The sequence below is a fragment of the Teleopsis dalmanni genome, chromosome 2, assembly GCF_002237135.1.
Source record: "Teleopsis dalmanni isolate 2A chromosome 2, ASM223713v2, whole genome shotgun sequence".
Lineage (NCBI taxonomy): Eukaryota > Metazoa > Arthropoda > Insecta > Diptera > Diopsidae > Teleopsis > Teleopsis dalmanni.
In genome coordinates, this window is record NC_051847.1 from 100487926 (window position 1) to 100513922 (window position 25997).

Below are 25997 nucleotides of genomic sequence, written 5' to 3' on the forward strand. Positions count from 1 at the left end.
TTCCACAAACCGGGTCAGTAAGAAAACCTTCTGTTTTTATCATTACAGGTTTAGTGCCAAAGCAATCAAATGTGTCAAACCTTGCAATTACAACGCATCGGAAGACAAGAACAGCTTGGTCAGAGACGGTGGATGAAGCTGGTTGTTGCAAGTCAAGTCATCTGTTCATAGTAGACTAGAAGACTCAACTCAAGTTTCTAGTGGATACGGACGCAGATTTCTCGGTTTTACCAATGGCAGTAATTCCAAATCCTAAGCCTAAGCCCACCAGAAGTACACTGTTCGCAGCGAATGGGTCGCACATTAAAACATATGGTTGTAAACTTCTAGCATTGAACCTGGGCCTGAGGTTCAATTTCGCTTGGTATTTCACCATCGCAGATGTATCAAAGCCAATATTAGGTGCCGACTTCCTTAAAAGTTTTAAGTTAGTGGTCGACGTCGTTAACAAGGGAATTATTGATAACCAAACAAAGTATCAGACTTTGTGCATTGCTGAAATTATAACCTACTCTCCAGTCTCTTCAATCAACAGCGACAATAAATATCAGCAACTCCTGTCCAAATTCAAAGACCTGAGTACCCTTTATTTAATTCGTTGGATACAACAAAAACAACGGTTCAACATCGTATCTACACTAGCGGACGTACTGTTCTCTCAAGCGGTCGGCGGCTGATCCCAAGTATATTGCAGATAGACCGTCAAGAATTCGAGCACATATTAAGTCAAGGAATTTGCACCCCTTCAAAGAGCGAATGGGCCAATCCGTTAAATATGGCTCATAAAAAGATTGGCACGTAGCAACATGCGGGATACCCTATCCTACACATCCAAAACTTTGCACCTACATTCAACGGTAAATCGATCTACACTATTATTGACATCGAAAAAGCATACTTTAATATGCCGATAGCTACAGAGGAGAAGAAAAAAACCATAATTATACCACCGTTTGACTTTTTCGAATTCAACTTGATGACATTCGGATTTCAACGCCTCTACCAGCACGGGTTAAAAATCATTGTGAATAAATGTGTTTTTTTTGCCAATATTAAAGTGACGTTCCTAGGTCATCGTGAAAAAGTCCTCCAACAGAGAAGATCAATCACATTACAAAGTTTCACAAGTCGGCACATGCATACGAACTACATAGATTTTTGGTCATACTGAATTTTTATCGGCGATTTCTTCCCAACGCAGCAGTGATGCAAGGTCAGTTACAAGCTGTTATCAAAGGCAACAAAAAAACGACAAGAAGTCGCATTTGAACAATGGAAGCAAGCAATAGCCAATACAGTAACTCTGGCACATCAATTAGCACAAGCACATTTAGTTCTACACGTAGACGCCAGTAACTTCGCCGTTGGTGCAGCAATTCACCACATTCGCAACGATTAAATGGAATCATTAAGATTATATTCCAAGCGAATGACTGATACGCAGAAGTGCTATAATACTTAAGACAGTGAATTTCTTGCAATATATCAGTCGGTAAAGCATTTCAGACATATTTTAGAAGGAAGACAATGTACTGTTTTAACCGATCATAAGCCAATCACATAACATACGTGTTTCTGCAAAAACTAGGTTAAGCATCTTCACGTCAATTTTGACACCTTAATTTCATTGGCCAATTTATCGAAGTGATCAGCTAAGAAGAACTCTATTTTAAATTGTTGGCTCGATTTCTTGACCAACTGCAATACTGCGCTGCAACTCAAATTTGCACCTATTCCATGCGCAACAATATCCATCGCCTGTGACATGTCAATAAAGAATGCACATTCATTCATCCCTAAATCATCTTGACACTATCAACTCCTTATTAAGCGGTACGTGTGGCCAAATATGAAGCAGGACATCGCTCGAATGGTACGAACATGCATTTCGTCCCAACGTGCAAAGGTTATCAGCACAACAAAACTGCAATTGACAGCTTTACAACGCCAGAGCAACGGTTCGCAGTAATCCATATCGACCTCATTGGACCATAAATGGATATACATACTGGTTTACCTGTATTGATCGATTTAGTAGATGGCCAGCATCAAACACATCCACGTTTCAACAGTTACTAACGCACTAATTAATGGCTGGATAATACACTTCGGAATGCCATCGCAAATCACCACTGACCAAGGATATTTTAATTGTATTCAAGTTCTGTAATGACCTTTCCGGCCTTTTCCAAGGCTGGGGTGTATACACAGGGTATACTAGGCAGCAACACAAGACTTAGAAATTTGGTTAGGAAATAAAAAAAATAAAATTGAATGCAACAATATAGAAACAAAACGCCTCAATAACGTTAAATATTTTTTCCAAGAATAAATAAAAAAAGTTAAAGAAAACTGTATACTTTGGAGTGTACCTCCAAATTAATTATTTAATTAATTTACAATAATAAGTATTTACGTCAGCTGTTGTGATGGTGGAAAGCATCGAATGCCGCAGTGTGAGACTTGAACCCGTTTTAGTGGGTTCCTCTTAGGAATGAATGGAGAAGATTCCCACAGCAATGTGGAAACTGCATTCCAGTAATCAGGGGGGAGAGTAAGTAGATAGACTTAATACCTAGTGAACTAGGTTCATCCAAACCAGAAAGCAAGGGCATGAACTAAGTGGAAATGGTAATAATAAAAGAGGTGGGGTTACGGCTAGATAGCGGGGGTGGGGTCAGTGAGAAGCTTTGTGACTAGGGTCACGAAAGCCGCGATTGTAAAGGAGAATAGATGGGATAGGGATAGGTAGTGAGGAGGTATAAAGCGTAAAGTTTGAACAAGGTCTACTGGGAGGGTATCTGAACTAGAAGAGGGAGGTCATGGAGCCGAGTGAGGTACCTACAGGCGAGGGTCAAGAGGTAGTCGTCAATACGAATGATCTTGGCATTGTCAAAAAGAGTGGAGATAGACAAGTGCTTGCCATTAACCTTGCGTTTATAGTTGGTGCAATCACGGAGAAGTGTCCGCTCAAACAGGCGGATTCTTTTCATCTGAGCAGAAGTGATGGCAGACCAAATAAAGAAAGCATAGGTAAGGAGAGAACGAATAAGCTGCTTATAGCAGAGCAGCTTAGCTTAGTAGTTAAGCTGGTTGTGTCTTCAGGTGGAGTATTGAGTTGAGTGTGTCTGAACCGTGCGTTATGGATGGCATAGTCAACATGTGGAATAAAGTTATGGTGGGATGAGAAAACAATGTCAAGATATTTCAGTTGGGGGCAAGCTGAATGGAGAAATTGTTAAGCCTAAGCTTAATGTTCGAGGTGCTAAAACCTCTGGGGCGATCACGCTGTTGGCCAAGAAAAGCAATGGCAGAAATCTTGGAAAGGTTGAGTTTAATCTTCCACCTGAAATAGTAGTCAAGAAGAGATCTTAAGGATTAGAAGATCGCATGAAGACAAGGCAGTCGTCTGCAAAGCAGATTTGCTTAATAGGGCCTGCAGGAGAGAAATGTCTGCTAGAAACAGGTTGAAAAAGAGGAGTCCAAGAACCGAGCCCTGGGGGACGCCGGCATCGATGGGAAAATCACGAGACAGAGAGAAATCGACTCGAACCTGAAAGGTTCTGTTGGACATTGTTGGAAATTGGTGGACCACACTGCAGAGCGTAGAGGAGAAGCTGAACTGGTGAAGCTTTAAAATTAAACCTTCAAACCAGACAATATCAAAGGCTTTCAATGTCAAGGCTAAGTGCCACAGTGGGCAGCTTACTGAAAAAGCCTATACCTATCTCATTTTAAATATGATGCAGGCCATGGAGAGTGGAGGTTTCCACGTAAAGCCAAACTGATAAGAAGGAATAATATTATTCCCTAAGGAGAAGGACTTCAGCTTGCTTGCTATGAAAGTCTTATTGACCTTACTGACAGAGTTAAGGAGGGAGATGGGACGATAGCGGAAGGGGTCAGCTTTGAGTTTGCCACTTTCAGCAATGGGACATACTATGGCATTCCTCTATGGCTGGGGGAAGGAACCAGTGTTGTACGCATGGTTGAAGAGCATGGCGCATTTTAAAAAAAAAGTGGAGAAACGCACAGTCAGTGCCAGATGACTTTTTAGGCGCTTTAAGCCACCTGTCTAAGGCAATAAGTTCTGCGGCGAAGCGATTTCCTCAGTTTAATGCGATGAAGGGTGAAAGCATCAAGTGGAACTTGATAAAATTTGAGAACACGCACGTTCGGAACATGCTCATCAATTGTGGAGGCAAAGATGCTTTCAAGAGTACGGGGAGCAAAATCGATCTCCATAGGAGTCACGTTTCTATGTTCGGGGATGCTCAAATTAAAAAAGAGCTGGTCGAAAGTGAGGTTGAACTCCGATCTGTTGGTGCTGGGAATGTTAAAAAATGTGCGAGAGCAGTCAGGGCAACTCTGCAGTCGTGAAGCGCAAGCCTTACCGCTTGGTGATCAGATATCCCGCTAAGAAAAAGTCAATGATACTATTGGCATGAATCGGAACTGAGGAAGCCACCACACTTAGAATAGGGCTTACTGAGCTACTTGTCAGCCAGTTGAAGAGCCTAGTGCTACTAAAACAAGAGGCAGATTTATTCCAAAAGGGGTACTTACTATTAAAGTCAATACCGATAAGGAAAAGGTTAGGAGACAAAGAAGAGTAAATGGAAGAAGCAATAAAGAGTGTGTGGTAGATGCAAAAGATGTTGAGATCAGGGCAGTTGGAGAGAGAAAGAGTAATACCAACCGCCTTAGGAGAAACAAGTGAAGGGAGGTCATTCCTAGAAAACTGGAGGGAGTCTTTTGCCGAAATGGCGACTCCCCCACCGACGCCGTCCCTATCGAACCGGATAAAATTATATTCTCTGACGTCTACAATGTCTCTCATATTGAGACGTGTTTCAGTCAAGTCACAAGGATGATGTGGGAGTTGTTGCGTTCAGCAAAATCTGCGAAAAGAATACGCCTAAGATTGGAGTGTATAGAATTGACATTAATGAGAATGATGCTTAGATCATTCATCTCAATGCCAATTCAAGGACTTTCTGGACAAGAAAGACTTTTTTGTCAGAATGGAGCAAAAGGCTATACTGTTGTTTAATGCCTGCAACAAAGGCGAAGAATCCCTGAATATCAGGGAGAAAGGAGTCAGGCTCAGGAGCAACGGATAGAGGAAGGTTTAGCTGCCTTAGACAGCGAAATGGGTTTAGGGGTTGCATCCGCAGAGGCGAATGAGACGCCATTTCTCACGAAATTTGTTGGAGCCCTCAAGTCAATAGACATGAGGGGGGGGAGAGGGATTTTTTGAGCACGAGTGTTATTGGGACGAAGAGAACTCAGCTCCTTGTATTTGGAGCAGCGGTAATTGGCCAGATGACCAGTCTAGCCGCTGGAGTCAAAAGTTGTAGGAGGAAGTTGACACTCGCTGCGAGGGTGGGACTCAACGCAGCGTACACAACGGTGGGGGTAATCACAACCAAATATTTTTATATTTAGTTTTGAAAAATTGTTGATATTAACAAGCTCGACGCATTTCAGTTATGGATTTTTCGAAGAAATCTCAAAATTCCATGGACGGATCATGTTACAAACAATAAAGTTTTAAGAATTGTTAACAACTATAAAAAAAGGAAAACAACCTACCTATGGCATATCATAAGAAATCCAATATAAAAGGTACTCCAAATGATTATTCAGAGAAAAATTGGTAGGAATTGATAGGAAACATGCATCAATGAATCGGCATACGAGTGGTCGGCCACTTTATAAATATAGCTAGATGCAACGAACAATATGTAAAAATTGTGAAAAATTCTAGAGTTTATTTTCTTATATATTACCAATTATAAACTTCAGTAGGTTTAAAAAGTCAACTTCAGAGTTTGAAAATATTGGTTTAAATTTATTTAATAAAATTGTTGATTAAACCGTGGAAGGGAAGAATGGCTTCATAAATAAACCCTATCAGACAAAAATGGCGATTAAAAAAAGAAAGCAAAATTTAATCCTAAGACATGCCATGACTGGCAGTTGCAATATAGACTCACACAACACCGTGCACGAGTAAAAAAAAGAAGACTTGTGAGGATGGAAATTTGTAATAATTTCCAACCTACATAAATTTAAATAAATTTCGAAGAAATCTGAAATTAAAATAGATAAATTAACATTTAACATAGTTATTAGAAACTACTTACCAAAAAGCTACCCAGCCTGCACGCAACTGCAACACGTGAAGCAATCTGCAATTAGGAGATAATAAATTTGTAATAAATAGAGAAATATATCTTAATAAAATAATAAATACATACCTTCTTTGTTCATCCCCGCAAATTTATTTAAATAATTTTCTAATAAATTATTTTTTATAATTATAAAATTAAATTATAAATAATTTAATAAAAACAAGAAGCACCGCACGCAAAGTTACAAGAATTATCAAATCAAAACATAACAAGCAAATATCAAAAACGTCAAAATAGAAATTCGCCGCAAAGAGATAGACGAGATCGGTTGAGCGCACAACTTGAAGAACAGTACGAAAGTAAGACATACAAACGGGAAAGTAAACAAAACTTCACAAAACAGCAGAAAACAATTGTATGTGCGCTACACAAAAAGCTCGTCTGATCTGTATAAAAGACGACGCATTTTTGGTAAGGGTAGTGAGTCTTGTATGATCACTCGGTGGCATTGTATGTCAAAATATAAAATAAATAAATATAAAAAATATTGTCTGACACAGTGGCGGTTTTAAGCCTAGTTGTATAAATTACTAAAATATATATATAATTGTGTACAAGTGCATGGGCGGTTTTAAGTCAAGACACTTGGACACTATTGTATAGATATTCTATAACCGAACAAGGAAATATATTTTTTTTATATATACACTAACCCTTCTGTCCCACACAGGTACGCATTGAGCAAGTAATCATACGAAGATACAAACCACGGAACCAGATTAGAGATCACCGAGCTCCAAAGGAACAATCTCCAGATACAGCAGAATACCAGGAAATAATCTCAAGTTTCTCAAGTTTAATCACGTTTAATGAATTTACTTTGTTTTTTTTTTTTTTTTTTTTAAAAAATACTATGTCATTGAATTGTACACATTAGTAATCTCAAGTTTACATAATTACGTTTAACTAAATTCCTTTTTTTTAAATACTATTTTCATGAATTAATAATATTTTAAATAAATCTACATTTAAAATTTAACACACATTACTTTTATTTTGAGAAGTCCTGTCTCCGCGAATATAAATTTATTGTAGCGACCCCCTGGAAAAGACTGAGGATACCCCAGCATAAATTATAACGAAACGGGAAAATCCGTGTCGTTACAATTGGCGCCCGAGCAGGGACAGACAGACTTCTCAAACTTAAAACGAAGTAATATCCACGTTACAATGGCACAGGCAAACATGATTATAAGATAAAATCTAGATACTCTCGCTCATAGTTCAATTCAAGCCAGTTCAACAGAGAAACATACAAGACGTTCGCATAAGCAGCACATCATGGCCTTATCGTATGCTCAAAGCGTGGAGCGGATACGAAAATGGTCTGTAAAGTACAATGGAGGAATAGATCCAATAGATTTTGTGGAAAGCATAGAAGAGGTGGCAGACCTTGACGACATCAACGTGAATTTAGTTCCCAGGATGATGCCCATACTGCTTGAAGACAAAGCACTGATGTGGTACCGCAATAACAATAAGCATTGGAACCTTTGGTCAAGCTTCAAGATGGACTTTCTAAGATTTTTCCTTCCACATAGGTATTTCGACAGATTAGAAGACGAGGTGCGAGCACGAGTTCAGAAGGAACATGAAAGTTTTAAAGATTATGTACTGGAAATCAAATATCTTATGCGACACACAGGCATAAACCAAGATTCGCAATTGGAGCAAATATACCACAACATGCGCACAGAGTACCAAATGTACATCAAACGTCGAGACTTTTCGAGCTTAACAGAATTAACAATACTAGCTGATGACTTCGAAGAACTTCGCGCAGAACAGGATAAAGTGAGTCGAGGCGGTGTTCGACAGGAAGTGATAGTTGGTCGCATAGAAGTTGAATATCCACAAACGATGCTATTAAAAAATACAGTGAGACACGTCCCTACCACGCCGATACAGGACAAAGTTATTTCCAGTTCAAATTCCGAGTCGCCTATACTCATCCAGCAGCGAAGTAATCAGCAACAAAACCAACCGAAGCAAGTAACAACAGCAAAAGCTAAAATTGTAAATCCAGTAACATCAACACTACCCAAGCTAAGCATGTTGACACAAACCACGCAACGTCGAAGTTATTTAGAACAACACCCAGTACCACTACACGGAAATTCACAAGAACAAGCGTTATGTAAATGCCGCATAACCCCGCCGCAAGATCCAAGGCCTGACAGAAAAATTACAGAAGTATGTAATCAACAGCTAGACACGCAAGGTCAACAAATGTTCCAAGTCCAACCATGCGAACCAAAGCAAGAATCACAAAATATTAGGCCCATCAGAGGAAATTCACAGATGCAAGAAACACAACGACAAGTAAATCCAAAACTGACAAAGAAGAATCCCGAAGTATTTAAGCCAACACGAGTTACACCAGATCAGGAAATATTTCAAAGTCAAACGAAGCAAGTATCAGTACACCAAACACTGCAACGTGTCACGTCAATCAAAGAAAACCGAAAATCGTTCAATCAGGATCAAGTTACAAAAGTTAAACGTCCAAATCAGTTCCAAATCCAAGCATGCAAACCAGAACAAAATTCAAGACCCATTAAACAAAATCTCAAAGTATCTATTCAACAGCAAGTCACACCAAACCGTGAAATAGTACCAGTTGAAATACAAAAACTACAAAGCCAGATAAAACCAAGATTTATCGAAGAAAATCTACAAAGAATCAATGCAACGAAAAATTACCATAAAACACAAGTACAAATTCAGGATACAAAAGGGCACGTAAAACCACAGAAAGTTCAAGATATTGAAACACAACAAGGTCAACAAAAGGTTACAGTCAGCGAAAATCATAACAAACGAGTTCGATTGACTCAAGAAACCCCAAGTCCGACACAATCATTGCAACAAGTTTCAATTAAACACGATAGTCAACGAAAGCAAGAGTCACAAGAAGGAAAAGATGATTCCACACGTCCGAAGGATAAGATAGACAATCCTCTGATACAAGTACAGGAACTAAGCCTAAGAATTCCAAAACCATTCAGCACCCAAAAACTGCAGAAGCCGATGAATAACTTAGATGTACTTCAGCAGAAGGATTATGATCTTGTTAGTACAGACCAAGACAAATTTTTCAAAGTATTCAAGAGCCCAAAGAAACGGCACAGGAATTATGCATGCAGGTAGTGCATCGCGGCAAGTTCATTTTTTTTCTCAAAGAAGGAGGGAAATGTGAGGATGGAAATTTGTAATAATTTCCAACCTACATAAATTTAAATAAATTTCGAAGAAATCTGAAATTAAAATAGATAAATTAACATTTAACATAGTTATTAGAAACTACTTACCAAAAAGCTACCCAGCCTGCACGCAACTGCAACACGTGAAGCAATCTGAAATTAGGAGATAATAAATTTGTAATAAATAGAGAAATATATCTTAATAAAATAATAAATACATACCTTCTTTGTTCATCCCCGCAAATTTATTTAAATAATTTTCTAATAAATTATTTTTTATAATTATAAAATTAAATTATAAATAATTTAATAAAAACAAGAAGCACCGCACGCAAAGTTACAAGAATTATCAAATCAAAACATAACAAGCAAATATCAAAAACGTCAAAATAGAAATTCGCCGCAAAGAGATAGACGAGATCGGTTGAGCGCACAACTTGAAGAACAGTACGAAAGTCAGACATACAAACGGGAAAGTAAACAAAACTTCACAAAACAGCAGAAAACAATTGTATGTGCGCTACACAAAAAGCTCGTCTGATCTGTATAAAAGACGACGCATTTTTGGTAAGAGTAGTGAGTCTTGTATGATCACTCGGTGGCATTGTATGTCAAAATATAAAATAAATAAATATAAAAAAATATTGTCTGACACAGTGGCGGTTTTAAGCCTAGTTGTATAAATTACTAAAATATATATATAATTGTGTACAAGTGCATGGGCGGTTTTAAGTCAAGACACTTGGACACTATTGTATAGATATTCTATAACCGAACAAGGAAATATATTTTTTTTATATATACACTAACCCTTCTGTCCCACACAGGTACGCATTGAGCAAGTAATCATACGAAGATACAAACCACGGAACCAGATTAGAGATCACCGAGCTCCAAAGGAACAATCTCCAGATACAGCAGAATACCAGGAAATAATCTCAAGTTTCTCAAGTTTAATCACGTTTAATGAATTTACTTTGTTTTTTTTTTTTTTTTTTTTAAAAAATACTATGTCATTGAATTGTACACATTAGTAATCTCAAGTTTACATAATTACGTTTAACTAAATTCCTTTTTTTTAAATACTATTTTTATGAATTAAAAATATTTTAAATAAATCTACATTTAAAATTTAACACACATTACTTTTATTTTGAGAAGTCCTGTCTCCGCGAATATAAATTTATTGTAGCGACCCCCTGGAAAAGACTGAGGATACCCCAGCATAAATTATAACGAAACGGGAAAATCCGTGTCGTTACAGACTTTCAAATAGCGAAATCTCTATTATTAGTATCAATATGATTTGACCGTCGCCAAAATCTTATTGTTAGTGTTCTTAAATAAAGAAAACTACTTATAATTTTTTTAATTATTTATTTGTTTCTTAATATTTTATTTAATGTTTGTTTTTGAATGATATTTTTATGTAGCTTTAATCTTTTTGTTTGGCAAAAATGTGGAAGATTTTATGGAACATTTATGCTGAGCATATAATCCAAGTACTGGTAAACACTTACATTCACTAACTATATCCGTTTTAAAAAGTGTGTCGGCTATTGAGTTCGTAACCTGATTTAACATTTTCTTTTTATCTTGCGGGTTTAGCGTGTCGAAGTTTTGCGTATTAAATATCCATCCACCATTATTTAACACGACATCAATTCCTAAGTTATTTTCGAATTGTAGCTTCGATCGCTTTTTAGCATCTTTTCCGTCAACCGTTGCAACAAGTCTTGAGTTAAAGCCTGAAATAAATGTGTTTAACATTTTTAAGTATAAACTTCTTAAAAAACTACATCCAAAACATACCGATTAATTTTTCATCCGCCACGCCTTCAAGTGACATTTTGTTAACAGGGCTAAGAAGATGCACAAAAGCACCATCGAAATTTGTGACTGCTTCAGTGAGGTGTGCTCGTACAAATTTGAACTGTGATTAAAAATGAATATTATTTATTATTAATTTTAATGTATTTCTCATATATCTTACCATATTTCCAAATTCTAATGGCTGACTTCGAATTGCAATAATACTTTTTACTGCGCCAGATCTGAATGGGTATTGAAGAGCCAGGTTAAAAGCTTTTGAATCTGATTGCGGAACAACATGTTTTACAATACGTTCAATAATGTCGTATAAATCTAAAATGTTTTTCTCATCGACCACATCAGTTATCAGACTTCTTAAATTTGAATTCTTCGGCCCGTTGAGTTGCAAGTCGACAATACTACCCTGGTAATTTACTTTTCCTTTACCACTTGTGAGTAAAGCTGGATATCGTTCTGACTCGTTATAAGCTACAACACTGATTTGCACATCATTAAATCCGCGTGTTTTAAGTGTCTCACGTATTTCCGTTACGGCAGGAGCTACAAGATTATTTAATACGGCAGGCGATACATCTACATCAATGACGAAAACTACATCGGCTTGTTTATTAGGTAATTTCACAGTAAATTCTGAGCCCAAGTCACGTTGACCGGCAGCTCCTGAACACTTAAGACATTGTGGAGGTAACATTATGATATGTTCCTTCGATTGAAGAGTAGAACCATAAGCTGAAGCAATTGTGCATGCTGCTGTTTCCTTTTCTTTTTCTGCGGCATCCGTTACAGCTATGTCACAAGCTTTACGATAGGGTAAGTTATTTTCAAATATATAACCAAGTGCTAATGGTGAATCCAAGCCAAATATTTTATTGCACAAGTCCGTGTGCTCAATTACGTCAGCACGTTTTGGGACAGTTTGACATTTACCCAAAGCATAATTATTACTGAATGTCACATAATTAGCAGCTATAGTACCATCTACTTGAATAAAATCATCTTCAGGCTCAGCATTTCCATTACCAAGAAGTCCACGAGTCTTGCTTGTATAAAAACCATTAACGTTGACGTGGCAAAGTTTTAAATCATTTGTACACATAATCTCGACGCCATAAGAAGAACGAAGCCAAATATTGCTATATGTACGCCATGCATGCATATCAACACTATGTAACGGGAATTCGACAAAGTTGCCGTTAAATTTAAGTGCGCCTGTGTCACTTAACTCCAAAAAGTTACCATCACGGTCAGCCAAAATTATTGATTTCAATTTGCCGTTATTTAGTTGAGCAACAACAGTGAAGTTATTGTTTACGCTGTCTTGAGCTAAAATGAATTTACAAGTTCCAGGATATGAGAAGTGTTGACCATCAAAAGTGAAGATATGATGGCCATCAGCAATGAGCCCCTTAAGATTAAAATCTTTGAATAATATCCAAGATTGGAAAAAGTCCAAGCGCAGAATATTTTCCCAATTTTCATTGAGTATTGAATTGAAAACGCTTACCCGGAAGGTCAGCAATGCTGGCAGCTTGTTCAAAATATCTGCAACATAAGGTAGTGTAGGAAGCACAGAATCTAATCCATAGTTCGTCAATTTTACACTTTTAGACAACTCTAACGTATCGTAAATAGATCTAAGAGCTTTAAGAAGCAACTTAACTAGTTCCTCAATTTGAGCTTCATCTTGTGTTGGCTCTTGCCGTAGTTTCATATTTATATATTCCTTCAGTTTTTGAAGAAATTCTTGAGTCTCTTCCGTTTGAGGTAAAATGTGCAGATGTTCAAACACATCACTAATCCATTTGATGACTTTTTCCGAGACTTTTAGTTTTTCAAATTGTTCCTTTAGTTCATTACGAATTGCATCAAATGTCGGTAAGTTAACAATGTATTCTTGTATTTCTTGTAATATTTCTTCACTGGCATGAATAATAGTTTTAGACAGCTCGTGAATAAATTCATTAAAGGGTTTCAAAGCTTCATTCAAAGATTTAGTGTAATTCTTTAGTTCTGGTCCATAGCGCTCAAGTAACTTCAGAGTATATTCCGAAATTTTGGTGTAATAGTTAGATATTTCAATGCGTAATTGTCCAACAACTTCATTAATATTGACTACCAATGATTCCCAAACTGGAATAATTGATTCATTCATAATTATTTCCCATTTTTCATAAAGAGCATTTAAGTTTTCATAAAGCTGTTTATATATTTCTGCAGTTGTGTGAGCGATTCCTTCAGCGGTTTTCGAAAGTTCCTTGTATAGCTTGCGGCTTCAAATATGTAATAAAATGAAACTTTGAAATAATTGTATTATAATATGCTTAAATTTACTTACTAAGACTCAGCAAATTGTTTTAGTGTTGGATCACTTTCTAACTCCTGTGCAATATCGTTTATATTATTTTGGTAAGCTTTACTTAACTCAGTAAAATCTGGAACACTTTCTTTGGCTAACTGTGCCTGTCTACCAAAAACTTCTCGAAGCTTTTGGAATCGATGTATAATATTTTCGCGTGCAGCTTCCGTATCCTTTTTAATTTCAAGTTCAGCTTTTTCCTTTAATAGGTAAACGAGAATCACACATATAAAAATTCAACATAAAGAAATAATTTATTTCAAAATATAAATATAATTCTCGAATGTTCGTGATCAATGTGTAAGTTTGATAATATGGGAAATTATATATATATATATGAAATGAACTACTAAGTTTATCTTACCATGAATAACTTAATGTCATCCGGATTGCTTTGATATGAAGTCTGCAGGAAATTCGTTGAATCTAAAGCAATTTGCCCAGTAATAAGTTGCTTTCCAGCGGTATCTACATTAAATTTCAAATTTTTTCCCAACTTGAGTTCCACACTAGCATCAAAGAGATCTGGTCTATTCAAAACAATCTTTGCAAATGTCGGTTGCAAATCTGCAACTACTGCAACAGGTTTTTGACTCAAAAATTGTAGTTTTGAATCAAATTTCATGGCATAGTTTTGGTGATTAAATTCGGTTTTGGCGTGCAAAATATGTTCGTTCATGGCATAAATTGAAGCCTCTGCATTGTCCTTGCTGGCATATAAGTAAATACTACCTTGTAGATCGTTTGCTCCTCCATGCATATCTACTCCTGCACTTAATGCTCTTAGTTCAGGTGCGAATGCCGTATAACCTGATAAATCATACTGCAATCCTAATCCAGCAGAACGTACCATATGACTGGTCGTAATGTTGAAACCCTTACCATTTACCGTATTTTGCGTGCGACTGCTGGCAACGATTTGTTGTTCGGGAAGACGGAATATATCAAATACTAGTTCAGCATCAATAAGTTGTGTTTCACGATTTGCATCTAACTTTCCGGAAAGACTCAAAGTTCGCGTACTAGGATGTTCAAACTTAAGATTACCTTTGGCATTTATAGCAACGTTTTGAACCCCACTTATATCAGTGATAAACACCACACGTGTAACATCATCAGGCTTATTAAGTTTATCGAAATAAAATGAATTTGAACTCTCATAATGACCAAAAAGTGCTCCATTAGCTGGGAATTGTTGAGTTGAACTATAAAGTATTTCACGATTTGGTAAAATTATTTGTATCTTAGAATTGTTAGGAACCACGCTGGCAATCAGTTGATATTTGTAGTTGTTATTCGAAAGAATTTTTGAATCTAAGTTATACTGGAATTTCATACCTTTTCTCAAGGTTTTAGATTGGAACTCAAATTCATAGGGATAACCAAGTTGTCGTAAATCAATCAATATTAAAATAGAGTGTTGTAGTGAATCAAGTTCTTTTTCATCAACTGACACTAAAGACTGTAATTGAATATTATTACATTGTTTCTTTTCTTCGCAGACTGATAATTTAACATTGTATTCCTTATTTGTTATTTTTATCGTAGACACTCCATTTAGAGGACCAAAGTTGCTATTAAGCGTGTAGGAAAATCCGAATTCTCTGTCGTTCTCTAATTCGTACATTTGTCGGATGAGTTTGAAGTTAACATTTTCATTCTTACCATTATATTGGACTTGCCCTTGGCCTTCAATTATAGATTTATTAGTTTCCTTTTTAAGTTGGTAAGTTGCAGAACCGGAGAAAACAACACCTTGCGCATGTTTTAGACTAAGAGCAATACTTTTCGATTGTGCTTGAATATTTAAATTATAGTCTTGAAGTTTTAATTTATTCGAACTCCACTGAGCTAAAATATAAAAATCATCAACAGACTTATAAGCTGCTTCAGCATTAGCTTTAAAATCTAAATTAATAACATTTTCTAGTTCAACAGAGAGCTTAGCTTTCTTTTCCCCTAAAATTTCAAACAATCCGACGAGTGTAATAGGTTTTCCACTAGGAAGCGCAATTTGTATATCGAAACCATTTTTGTTTGTAGAGTGATACCATTTCGAGTCAATTTTGTGTATATCTTGATGCTGTTTAAATTTAACATTCATTGCATAGTTACTTTCATCAAGTTTTTTCATTTCAATTTCTGCATCGATTTCATTAAAAGAATCGAAACTGCTATCTATAGTAAAGTGAACTGCGGCAAAGTTGGGTGCAACGAAATTTATATCAGAAGATGACTTGACAAATTTATTCGCATACTCATAGTTGAAAGAATAATTTTGTTTGCCACTTGCTACTCCATCATCCAAATTTACTGTTTGTTCACGTTTGAAGGTGGTGCTAATTTTTAAAGGTCCTTGCATTTTATTTGTTTCCAGAATCAAATTATAATTTCCGTCATTGCGACTACCTTCTAACAGCGAACTTAATTTAAAGAATTGCCCAGTACCCTGTTTTTGGTCCAGCACCAAGTGAGCAATATAGTTACCATCCTTTTCGGCAACCGGCTTCAACAACTTTCCGTTTGCATTAACTCCAAACGTTTTAAATTGTGAATTTGGTGCTTGTACAACAGTCTCTATGTCAAATGTAGTTGGTTCACCTTCCTGGGCCAAATTATAATTGCCTTTAACACTTAATTGAATGTTTTCGCTACATTTAGCATTTACTCGGAATTTTGCGCTTTGCTTGTTATACTCATCTATATTTATCTTCAAGTCATGTTGAGATTTGAATAGATCCCCTTGGGAAACAATGCCAAGTTCAAGCATTTTAAAATGATCATCTTTTACAAGGTGTTTTATACCATAAGTTACATCAAGTTTCTTGTTATCATAATTAGTGAAAATTAAATGAGCGTTTGCCACAACTTCTTTAGATTTAACGCTATATTTCTCCAAATTTCCATTAATGCTAAAAGAAGCCTTCTTGTCACCACGCGCGTCATTTAATGAAATTTCCATGTTACCTTGTGCTAAGCCGGTTTTAGGATTTGTAAGAACTTTACGTTTTACTAAACCATCTATTGTATGCCCATCTGGACATTTTAATACAAAATTGGCTTGAACTTCACCGTTTAATTGCCATTCACCTCTGACAGATGCATTTGCATCAAATGTAATTTTCTTGTCACCGATTTCTGCGATATTTTTTGTAGTGAGCTTCTGTTTATCTAATATATTTTCCGTTTTGAAATTGAACTTTTTATTTGAATCAAATATGATAGAGGTCTCTACATCAAATTTCGGCGACTGAATGGTGAACTTTGAGGCAATTTCAATCTTATGTTTTGGTTCAGTCTTTTGTGTTTCAACCACAGCTGTCACATCTCCTTTACCATTCTTATTTATTTTGAAATCTGCCTTTGTAGTAAAAGCATTCTTAACATTCAAGTTTACTTTTCCAGCAGTCATCTTATCTTGAATATTAACGTCCGCACTGCATTTGACAAGCTCAGCATTGTCTCGCATTATCTTAACTTCTGTGTTTAGTTTTTCTGGAGTGCCAATAACGTTCAAAGTCCATTGAGTTTGTTTCTCCTTGCCACTAAGTTTTATATTGCCTTGAAGATCTATAAACACATCTTTAAGCGTATATCGTTGTCCGAGTTCGCCCTACAAAGATAAAATATTATTCGGACTTCTGTGAGTTTTAAATATACCATAGCATACCTTGACTGTTAAAGCCGTACCCCAGCTAGTGGTTAGAATATTATCAATTGTATTGCGGTTTCCATTATTTGAACATTTAGACATAATATCAATAGAATGTTTATTAAGTTTTGCATTTATATCCAAACGGTAATCAAAGACTGCAACGGTTAAAAAGTATATATTTAGTTTAGCAATAATAATATTGTAATATTCTAATCGTACTCTTCTATCTAACATATCTTCTATAATCATACTTATGCCTTATACCTAAAAACCTAAAAAGTATAAGTATGAAAATACTACGAAAATAGTATTTTTATTTGATTCACAAAACTAACTTTTAGTTTGGAATATGAGACATCATTTTTAGATTCGAAAATGGTGTCTCATTTTATAAATGGGTAAACTAGAACTGATAAACTAGAAGGTGAAAATGTGCTTTCTTTTGCAATATAATATGCTTTATGATATTATGGAATTAACATGTTTTTTATTTTGCAAGTATTATTATGACTCCCTAAAAATAATGAAAGACATTTTACAACATTTTAGTGTTTAAAATAAAATAGAATTAACGCGAATAATATTATTTCACAGTTAACTAATCACTTTTGGTTAGGTTAGGTTATACCGGTGATCTCAAGGGATCCACTTAAACCTATAGCTAGCACAATGCTGCTATCGTATTATTAAAAACCTAAGGGTTAAAAATACTTAGAACCTTTGGTAAAGCTTAGTATATTAGTACATAGTATATATACTTGCCGAAGCAAGAACAATTAATCAATTTGCTATTGAATAAATTTTTCAATCAAGCAATTGTTTCTCCCAATTCGAAAATGTTTTAACCTTTTTTTTTCTTCATACAGGTAATAACCGCTAAAAAGGTAATACATGAAAAATAATCAGCTACAGGGAAAAGTTGGGTACAAGGATAATTGATATTTACATACAATTGGATTGATACTCGTATATATAGGATCGAGCCAAAAGTAACCATACGAACTTTTTAATTTTGCTTAAAACTATTCTAAAATTATAAATCCGTATTTAATTTGGTTAAAAATTGCAAATCTAAAAGAAGATAAAGCAACGGTTTCTTGATTTATAAGTAAATAAGTAGTAGGTTGTTCTACGAAATAAAATACTTTTTTTTAACTTACGTAGCGAGTCGGGACTGTTTGGATTCTCATTATATTTAACGGCTAATGATGCTAAACGACCTTTACTGCGTTCAATATCTATATTAAGCTGACATTTATCAGATGCAATTAAACCATTTATTTTAAGCGATCCGACAAGATTTTGTTTTTTTTTAACATTGAATAAATTATTAAAGCTTGTGGATGTTATTGGTGATTCAGCTGATTCAGATTCTGACGGTACATAACTATATTTGTTTACGGACTCAATTTCCCAGGTTAAGGCTTTAAGAACCAAATTTAGTGATAAGTCTTGAGGATCGTGTTTCACTTCGATTGAACCACCAATAACATTTTCAGGAGTATCTTCGTTATTAACAAACAAAGCAAGATTATAAAGTTCTTTATCGACATTAAATTTGCTTTTTATAAAATATTTTTGTTCTCCAGGTGAAATATGAACTTCAGAGGATAGATGTGATGGACCTAATTCTGTCCAACCATTCATAACGACATGTTCATTGGCATTGTTGGATACTTGTAACTTATCAAACGTATATCGTGTGTTTGTGTCTGAGACCTTTTCAACTATGACTTTACCATCTGCACGATAGCCATATATATCGTTTTTATCTCCCACTTGAATTTTTGGAATATAATTATTTCCATTTTTTTCAAACCCAAGCTTATTATATTTAACATTTCCATCTTGTTCCATTCGAGTGTAATATACCAACTCTTTATTTGTATTGCTGATTCCGGCCTCTAAAGATAAATGATAATTTGGGTTATTCAAAGTGAGACGACCAAATATTTTAGGTGTAGTTGACAATTCAAGCGTCACTGATGTATCATGATTAACCTTTGAGCCAGGAGTACTGAAGTCTAATTTCCATTGTTGACCACCCTGGGCTTGTTCATCATGGTATCCCTTAATATTTATTTTACGTTCACTAGTTACATAAATGTTAAATTGATATGGTTGGGTTATATCAATTAGTTTTGTACTTAATTTTTCATCTAGAAAACTCGATACACAAACGTTTACGCCAACATAGCTTTCTAACTGATCAAAACAGTGAACAGGTGGTGGAGTTTGTTCTTTTCTGATACCTTTTGGTTTAATGTTTTCAATAGGTTTATCCTGTTCAGCAACGTAAAAATCGGTAACTATTTGCAAATTAACAAGTTCTAATTTTTCACGAGGCAGTTCTATATCAACATTAAAACCATTTCCTTCATTTATAAAACTGAAGCTTACATCACTTCCAGCTGCTGAGTGTAAATTAGTTGATACCTGCAGTCCTGTTGACATTACATGAGCATTAAAACCAAATTTAACATTCAAATTTATGTCTACGCTAGGCACAACTTTTAGTCTGTAGTTCACAGCTTTCCAACTATCTTCAAATATGGTATCCACATCAACACCAATTCCAAAATCTAATTTGTTAGCTGCAAAACCTTGTGCTGCTATTTCCAGAGGAACACCTAAGCCCGTAGGATAAGTGAGTTCAGCATCTAAGAATAGAGAATGAACTAAAAATTCTTTATGGAATGAACTCAATTCCTGCTTGACCTTTTCAAGGCCTGCTGCGAAATATTTTATAAGATCTGGCAGTGTTGTTGGCACATTGTCATCAAAGCTCAAAAACATTATTTCTGATCCAAAAAGTTTTAATGACAAATCTAAGTTAATATCTTGACTACTTTTAGAACCATAATTTTTATATTTCTTAGCAAAGTTGTTACTCTCATCTGCAATGGATCGTCGGGATCGAGATCCAGTTACCGTTTCAAGTGTTGTTTTGATAATTGAATCCCAATCTTTGCTGAGTAGTCCTTTTGGTCCAATATGCGCTTCTAAGACGCTTTCAATATTTTCTTGACGAATTTTTGCTTCAAATATGTTGAAATTTGTTCCAAAAACTTCTGCAGTGACATTTAATTGCGCTGAACGAGGTAAAAATCCTTGCTGTGAATAAATAAGTTTATAATCACTGCTGGCACTAAGACCAAGTGCATCAAAATTATATGAGAATTCATTGTTATTGCTATAGCGTCTTAAATCTTTTGGAAAGTTCTTTGTTACTCGAATGTTGCTAAAATGGTGTCGTTGCTGTTCCCTTGCAGCATCTGTAGAATCTCGAATTGCTTTTAAATTTGAGGTTATAAATCCTCCAACTTGATAAATTGTTTCAGAATTCACTACTTCAGCAATTTCGTTTGCTAGTTCAGCACTTGGACAATTTATTGCAGCTAGATAGGCTTCAATTCGAGTTTCCGAATCTTCATTACGGTTCTTTAATATATTTAGTGCTTGTTTTTGAAGTGCTGGATCGCAAGAGGCTGATTTGAAAGCTTGTAGTGCGCTTATTCGTAGGCGTGTCGATCGACCAGCACTTGAGCATTGTGCCAATGCAGTAACTACATTATTAACTAAATAATCCATGTTGTTAATACCTTTCAATAAGTATACAAGCCTGTCCTCTTCTTTTCGAGTGTTAACTTTGCAATTTTTCAACATATCCGTGAACTTCCGGGATACCAAATCAATTTCACCATTGTCGCAGCCATTGCGATGACAATATTTTGATACAATATTTCCAACTGCTAGGAAAACCTCCTTTGAAGCATTTGGTGTCAGTAACGTCTACAAAATAATTAAGCATTAAAAGAATTTAGCTATACGTGAAGTTAAGTAAAATATTATAAGTTTCAGATAGCTAGAAAATACTTACACTTGCTTGATTCACTGTTTCCTTATCTACCACTTGTATTAAATACAATGAGAGTACTGCATAATTTTTTTCTTTATCTTCCATTTTATTAAATTGTTTTAGAATTGCTTTTGCCGATTCTGTAGTACCTGTTCTAAATAATGCATCCAAGTACACTTTTCGAGACAATGTTTTATTCGGATATGGTACTGAACCCAATTCTAGCAAAGTGTCCGCATCGGCATTACGCATCAAATGTATTAACTCAACGAAATATTTTGCACTGCCATTCTGCACATAATTTTCAATAGACTTTACAACGTCCGAAAGTGCACTTTTAAGTGCCGCCAAATTTTTGACTGAATAAATTTCAGGTTGATCATATATAATACTAGTAGCTTTAGTACCTACAGGTGGTGAAGCAGCAGAACTACCAGCCTTATTTTTTATTTTCAGTTTAGTTATAACTTTTGCTTTTACAATAGGACTTTCTTTTGGAGATCCACTAAATTTATATTCTTCCGACAATTGGACGTTTTCAACAACACCATCCTCTAACCGCAATTCTTTAAAATAATTAGACTGCAGCAGCATTGTTGATTTAATTCCAGCTCTTTCATTTATTATTCCAGATATAATACCGCTGTTGATTTTTTCACGATGGGCACAATTATTCAAGTCTCGTACTTTCGATATAACGTCAGCATTGCCAACTCGTGTAACGGACGTACGAGTCGGGCATTGCCCAAATATATCAATTTCATTTTCCGAGTTGGGGCTTGCCTGAAATAGGGAGATCACAGCACGCTTAATATTCAATGCATAAGCCGTATCGCTAGAGTCTGCACAAATTTCTGGTTCAATCTTTCCACTGCTCATTGTAAAATGTACTGGCTTCTGCAAACTTTGCAACAACTTTTTGTCGAAATCCTTTTTCTTTGTTGCTGTTACTTTTATTGCGCTCAATTGTAAGTTATACCCACAATTTCCCTCTGCAAATATTTTGGCAGTTCCGACCATTTTCAAACTAGTGTCATCATCATTATTTGAGTTTAGGCCAGTTGATGTTGTACTCACTGTCATCATACTATCAAAAGCATATTCATAAACATTACCAGGAACATATTTAAGTGGTCCACTGTCAGCTAATAAAATCAAAAAACCGAAATCCAAAATTTTAATTTATGCATATCGAACAACGCGATTATACTTACATTGCAAACATCCTTTCTGACATGCAGATTCTAAAGAAAAATTTATTTAATTATAGTTTTTGATTTTGTTTTAATTAAAAATAAGTTACCTGCATTAATAACTGATGGAGTAAGCAGAATAACAAAAACCAAACCATGAATTAGGAGATGGCCCATTTGACACGTTTTTTGTGCCTTCATCTTGCGTACACTGTAAAGTGTTTTAAGAGTTAATCATTAAATAGTGTGCATTTACATTTATTGAAATCAAACATTTTTAATACAATACAATTCTCAAACTTATTCTAAATGATCTATTAGATAATCTCTATAAATTATTAAAGAGAATATTTTATTCTATAACTAGAATCGTAACAGCCGTGTCTTTCTGCTTTGGGAAAGGTTTTCAACAGATTGTTATATTTGATTATTTTATTCACTATACTTTTTAAATTTAAATTTAAATCTCCAGGTTACATAGCTTTATCATTTTCAATTAAACTAAGTTCTGACTCCATGTAGGTATATTGTACTTGTATATCCACTAAAACATTTATGTGTGTTTGTAAGAAGCTTGATTTTCGACAAAATATATAACTCGCTATTTTTTTAAAATATTTTGTCTTTTGATGCATTTTCTCGCAGAAAATAAATTATTTATATCCAATTTATGTAGGCTCAGCAAAGTCTTCTTGGTCAACAAAAAAATATTCGTTCTGCTGGATACTGTCCTGAAATATAGAGGTCTTACTAGGCTCTGATTAGCGAGTGGCATTTTCCCTATTCCGTGATGTATTAAACGTGAGTTTGTATAAATCGTTTTTTATAATTTTTTTGATCTGGCTTTAATGGCAAATTGAACTCAATACACACTTTCTGTTCCTTAAAAAGGTACTTACTGCATAAAATTTGTGATAACAAATGTCAACTTTACAAAGTATATAAACTTATGTGCCCGTTTAATGAGATTTACAACTGTTTCATTTAATGTAATTATAAGTTTAAAGTTTAATGGGAAAATAATTCCATAATAATTATTTTAAAAGGCGTACGGTTGTACTATTTTTTAACAAAAATTTTAAACAATTCACATCACAAAACTATGTCCAACATTTAAAAATTTGTTAAGGCTACTTTTTAATAAGATTAAAAACCTTATTCACACTCATCGAGACGAATTCTTAGATATTCCATTATTTTATTTTATTTTGCATTAATTATTAATATTCATTATTAATTAAATACCTTTTCCCTTTTCGATTTTACCCGTATCGTAACAATCGTATTTCATTCACTGCAAACTATGTATTTCATTGAAATCAAAAATTTAATATAATAGGGACTGCTTCCCCAGCCGCATACACCGAATGCAACGACAACTTTAAATTAAGTTATTATTTGAATATCATCAAAACCTTATATAGACTCTTGCTGTCAATTTGAAGTGAAGTAAACGAGAGACAACAATGATAACACAACCACTGACATTATTTAAATAAGTTATTTTAAAAATTCTGAATAAATGTGTACACTCGTACTCACAGACGAAAATTTAGTAATAAGATTAATGTTCTCTTCGTTTCATCTTGTCTTGGCAACTGTTAGTAGGTGCTTTGCAAATGAATATGTACATATAAACATAATTAAGGGCTCAATATATACAAATTGATTACATGATTAAGTGCTATGCTATCTCTTTTATTAGAGTTAGACGATCCAACGTAATTACATTCACTAAGTTGTTTGTATAACTAAGATTTTAATTCATTAAGTATTTTTGATAATAAGCATATGTACATATTATTAATTAGAGATCAGAATAGAGATTTTATGAAAAGGATCTTGTAAGGAGAGTTCGACAAAGAGCGGATACAATTGTAGGGTAACGACATATATTTTTTGAAGAGAAATTAAAATTGAGTAAAGACGATGAAAAAAATGCTTTATTTGCATATATTATTAATTAACATATGTGTATGATACCATAAAAAAAGTTCAACCGTCAAATAAAACTGTATTAATTCTTGATATATAATATATATTACATATTATTATAAAAGAAATTGTATCTTAATGTTAGAAAAATTGCAATAACAGGTTCATAGTAAGAAAAATGTACATAATTGATGGAAATAAACAGGAAAAACGTTTGAGAGAAAAAATTAATCACATCACATAATAAATAAATAAAAATTTTTATATACTTTAAAAACGGTTCTATTATCTATAAATACCTAATACACGGGTATATGAACACCTAAAAATCCGCTCTAATGAGACAAAAATTTATTAAATAGAATTAGAAAATATTTGAATTAGGAAGTTTTAATTTCAACAATAAAACGAAAAAAAATACGTATTTTAACAATTCGTTAAGAATTTGAATATTTGAGAAGAGAACTAAGAGTTCTCGATAAGCAACACAAACAGAAAAAATTACAGTTCACGATTGAAACATATAAGATTGTACCGTTGCTGCATATTATTAATAATAGTACTTATGCGTTCTGTAATATTAACAATTTAAGCTCTATTAAAATATAAGTTAAGAATTAAAACGATTAGGCATAGGCAAGTGGAATAGATAATGATTCATACTCTGTTTGAATAGGCCCTGCTATTGCAGCTGTAGTGAACTGACGCCCTTACTCATGTAAAATGTTCATAAAAAGACACATTATTCGTCTGAAAACTAATTCGAAATCCAGTTAATTAAAAATGTTAAGTATTTACTATATAAACCTGCCAGTTGATTTTTTTTTCATCTTTTTATCAATGAATGTTATTCATTACATCCGCATAGACCATTAAAATATCTGAAAAAGGATCAATATTAAATCTTATACTTATTGTAGCTACGAATGTATAGGGCAGGGCAGATACAGCTAAAATATGTTTCAAATTTGCAAAACACCTGTCATCACAAACTTTATCAGTGAAATTTATTTAAATAAAATAAATGAACTGATAAAATTAAATAAAAATAAAATGATGTTCTTGTCCAGGTTCTTGGCTTCATATATATCGCTTCATATATACGCTCTTGGCACTATTGTGTATAAGTGGTGTATTGAGATTATTAAACATTTTTGAAACTCAGCGAAAAAGACGTTTGAGACCATATGATCCGCTTATATTCTTTGAAATTCCCTTAAGTCTCCCCGTCTGTGAATGCGTGTGCCTGTTTATTTGTGTGTATGTTAATTGGAATACTTTTTTCTCAGTTTTTGAATTAATTGAATTAAACTTTGCACAACAATTTTTTGTAAATCAAACATATCAAATCCATATGAATAAGACGAAGATTGCTAAAGAAACTTAGTAAATAGTAAATAATTGATTTGTAACCCAGCTCTCTTAATGATAGGTATAGAAGCTTCGGCTAAGTAAAAGCTATAATTTTTTGTGTATTATTTAGACATATAGCTTTAGCTTTTAAAAGTAGCTCGTAATATGTATGGCGTAGAGTTTTTTATTTGGAATATATGATCGTTTTTGAAATTAACCCCAAATTGGCTACTTAATAAAAGTCCTATGTTCATTGTATTCGAATTCATCTTTTATTACCTTTATCTAGAAGATGGATCGATTTTGTCAAATATACATTTAAAATAAGAATGTATACATTTATCTGCTTGACAAGTGGCACACCGTTCCAAATCCGCTTAATTTACATTTTTATTTCATAATTTTTATTTTTA

At 34.4% G+C, this 25997-nt stretch overlaps 1 protein-coding gene and 2 long non-coding RNA genes across 3 annotated transcripts; 2 read left to right on the plus strand and 1 right to left on the minus strand.

Moving 5' to 3' along the window:
- The first annotated feature begins 6331 nt into the window (after positions 1 to 6331).
- Positions 6332 to 7038, plus strand: LOC119684385. The gene is made up of 2 exons (XR_005252728.1): positions 6332 to 6608; positions 6868 to 7038. It is a non-coding gene; the product is annotated as an uncharacterized LOC119684385 (long non-coding RNA).
- Positions 7039 to 9690: 2652 nt separating this feature from the next.
- LOC119685026 lies at positions 9691 to 10398 on the plus strand. The gene is made up of 2 exons (XR_005252777.1): positions 9691 to 9967; positions 10228 to 10398. It is a non-coding gene; the product is annotated as an uncharacterized LOC119685026 (long non-coding RNA).
- Positions 10399 to 10762: 364 nt separating this feature from the next.
- On the minus strand, positions 10763 to 23690 carry LOC119679588 (apolipophorins). The gene is made up of 11 exons (XM_038092035.1): positions 23542 to 23690; positions 22407 to 22507; positions 22318 to 22347; positions 21125 to 22248; positions 18405 to 21036; positions 17260 to 17399; positions 13954 to 17202; positions 13569 to 13789; positions 11394 to 13503; positions 11213 to 11333; positions 10763 to 11148 (listed from the first exon to the last, which is right to left on the minus strand). The coding sequence occupies exons 2-11, from the start codon at positions 22495 to 22497 to the stop codon at positions 10826 to 10828; spliced, it is 10041 nt and encodes a 3346-aa protein (XP_037947963.1). The 5' UTR covers positions 22498 to 22507; positions 23542 to 23690; the 3' UTR covers positions 10763 to 10825.
- Positions 23691 to 25997: the final 2307 nt, after the last annotated feature.

Bases quoted from the DNA above. Each gene is read 5' to 3' on its own strand.
- LOC119679588 (XM_038092035.1), bottom strand. From the start codon at position 22,497: ATGAAGGCACAAAAAACGTGTCAAATGGGCCATCTCCTAATTCATGGT. The intron at 21,037-21,124 runs GTAAGTATTTTC...ATTATTTTGTAG, and splicing joins AAACAGTGAATCAAGCAAGT to ACGTTACTGACACCAAATGC. The intron at 11,334-11,393 runs GTAAGATATATG...TTTTAATCACAG, and splicing joins CATTAGAATTTGGAAATATG to TTCAAATTTGTACGAGCACA.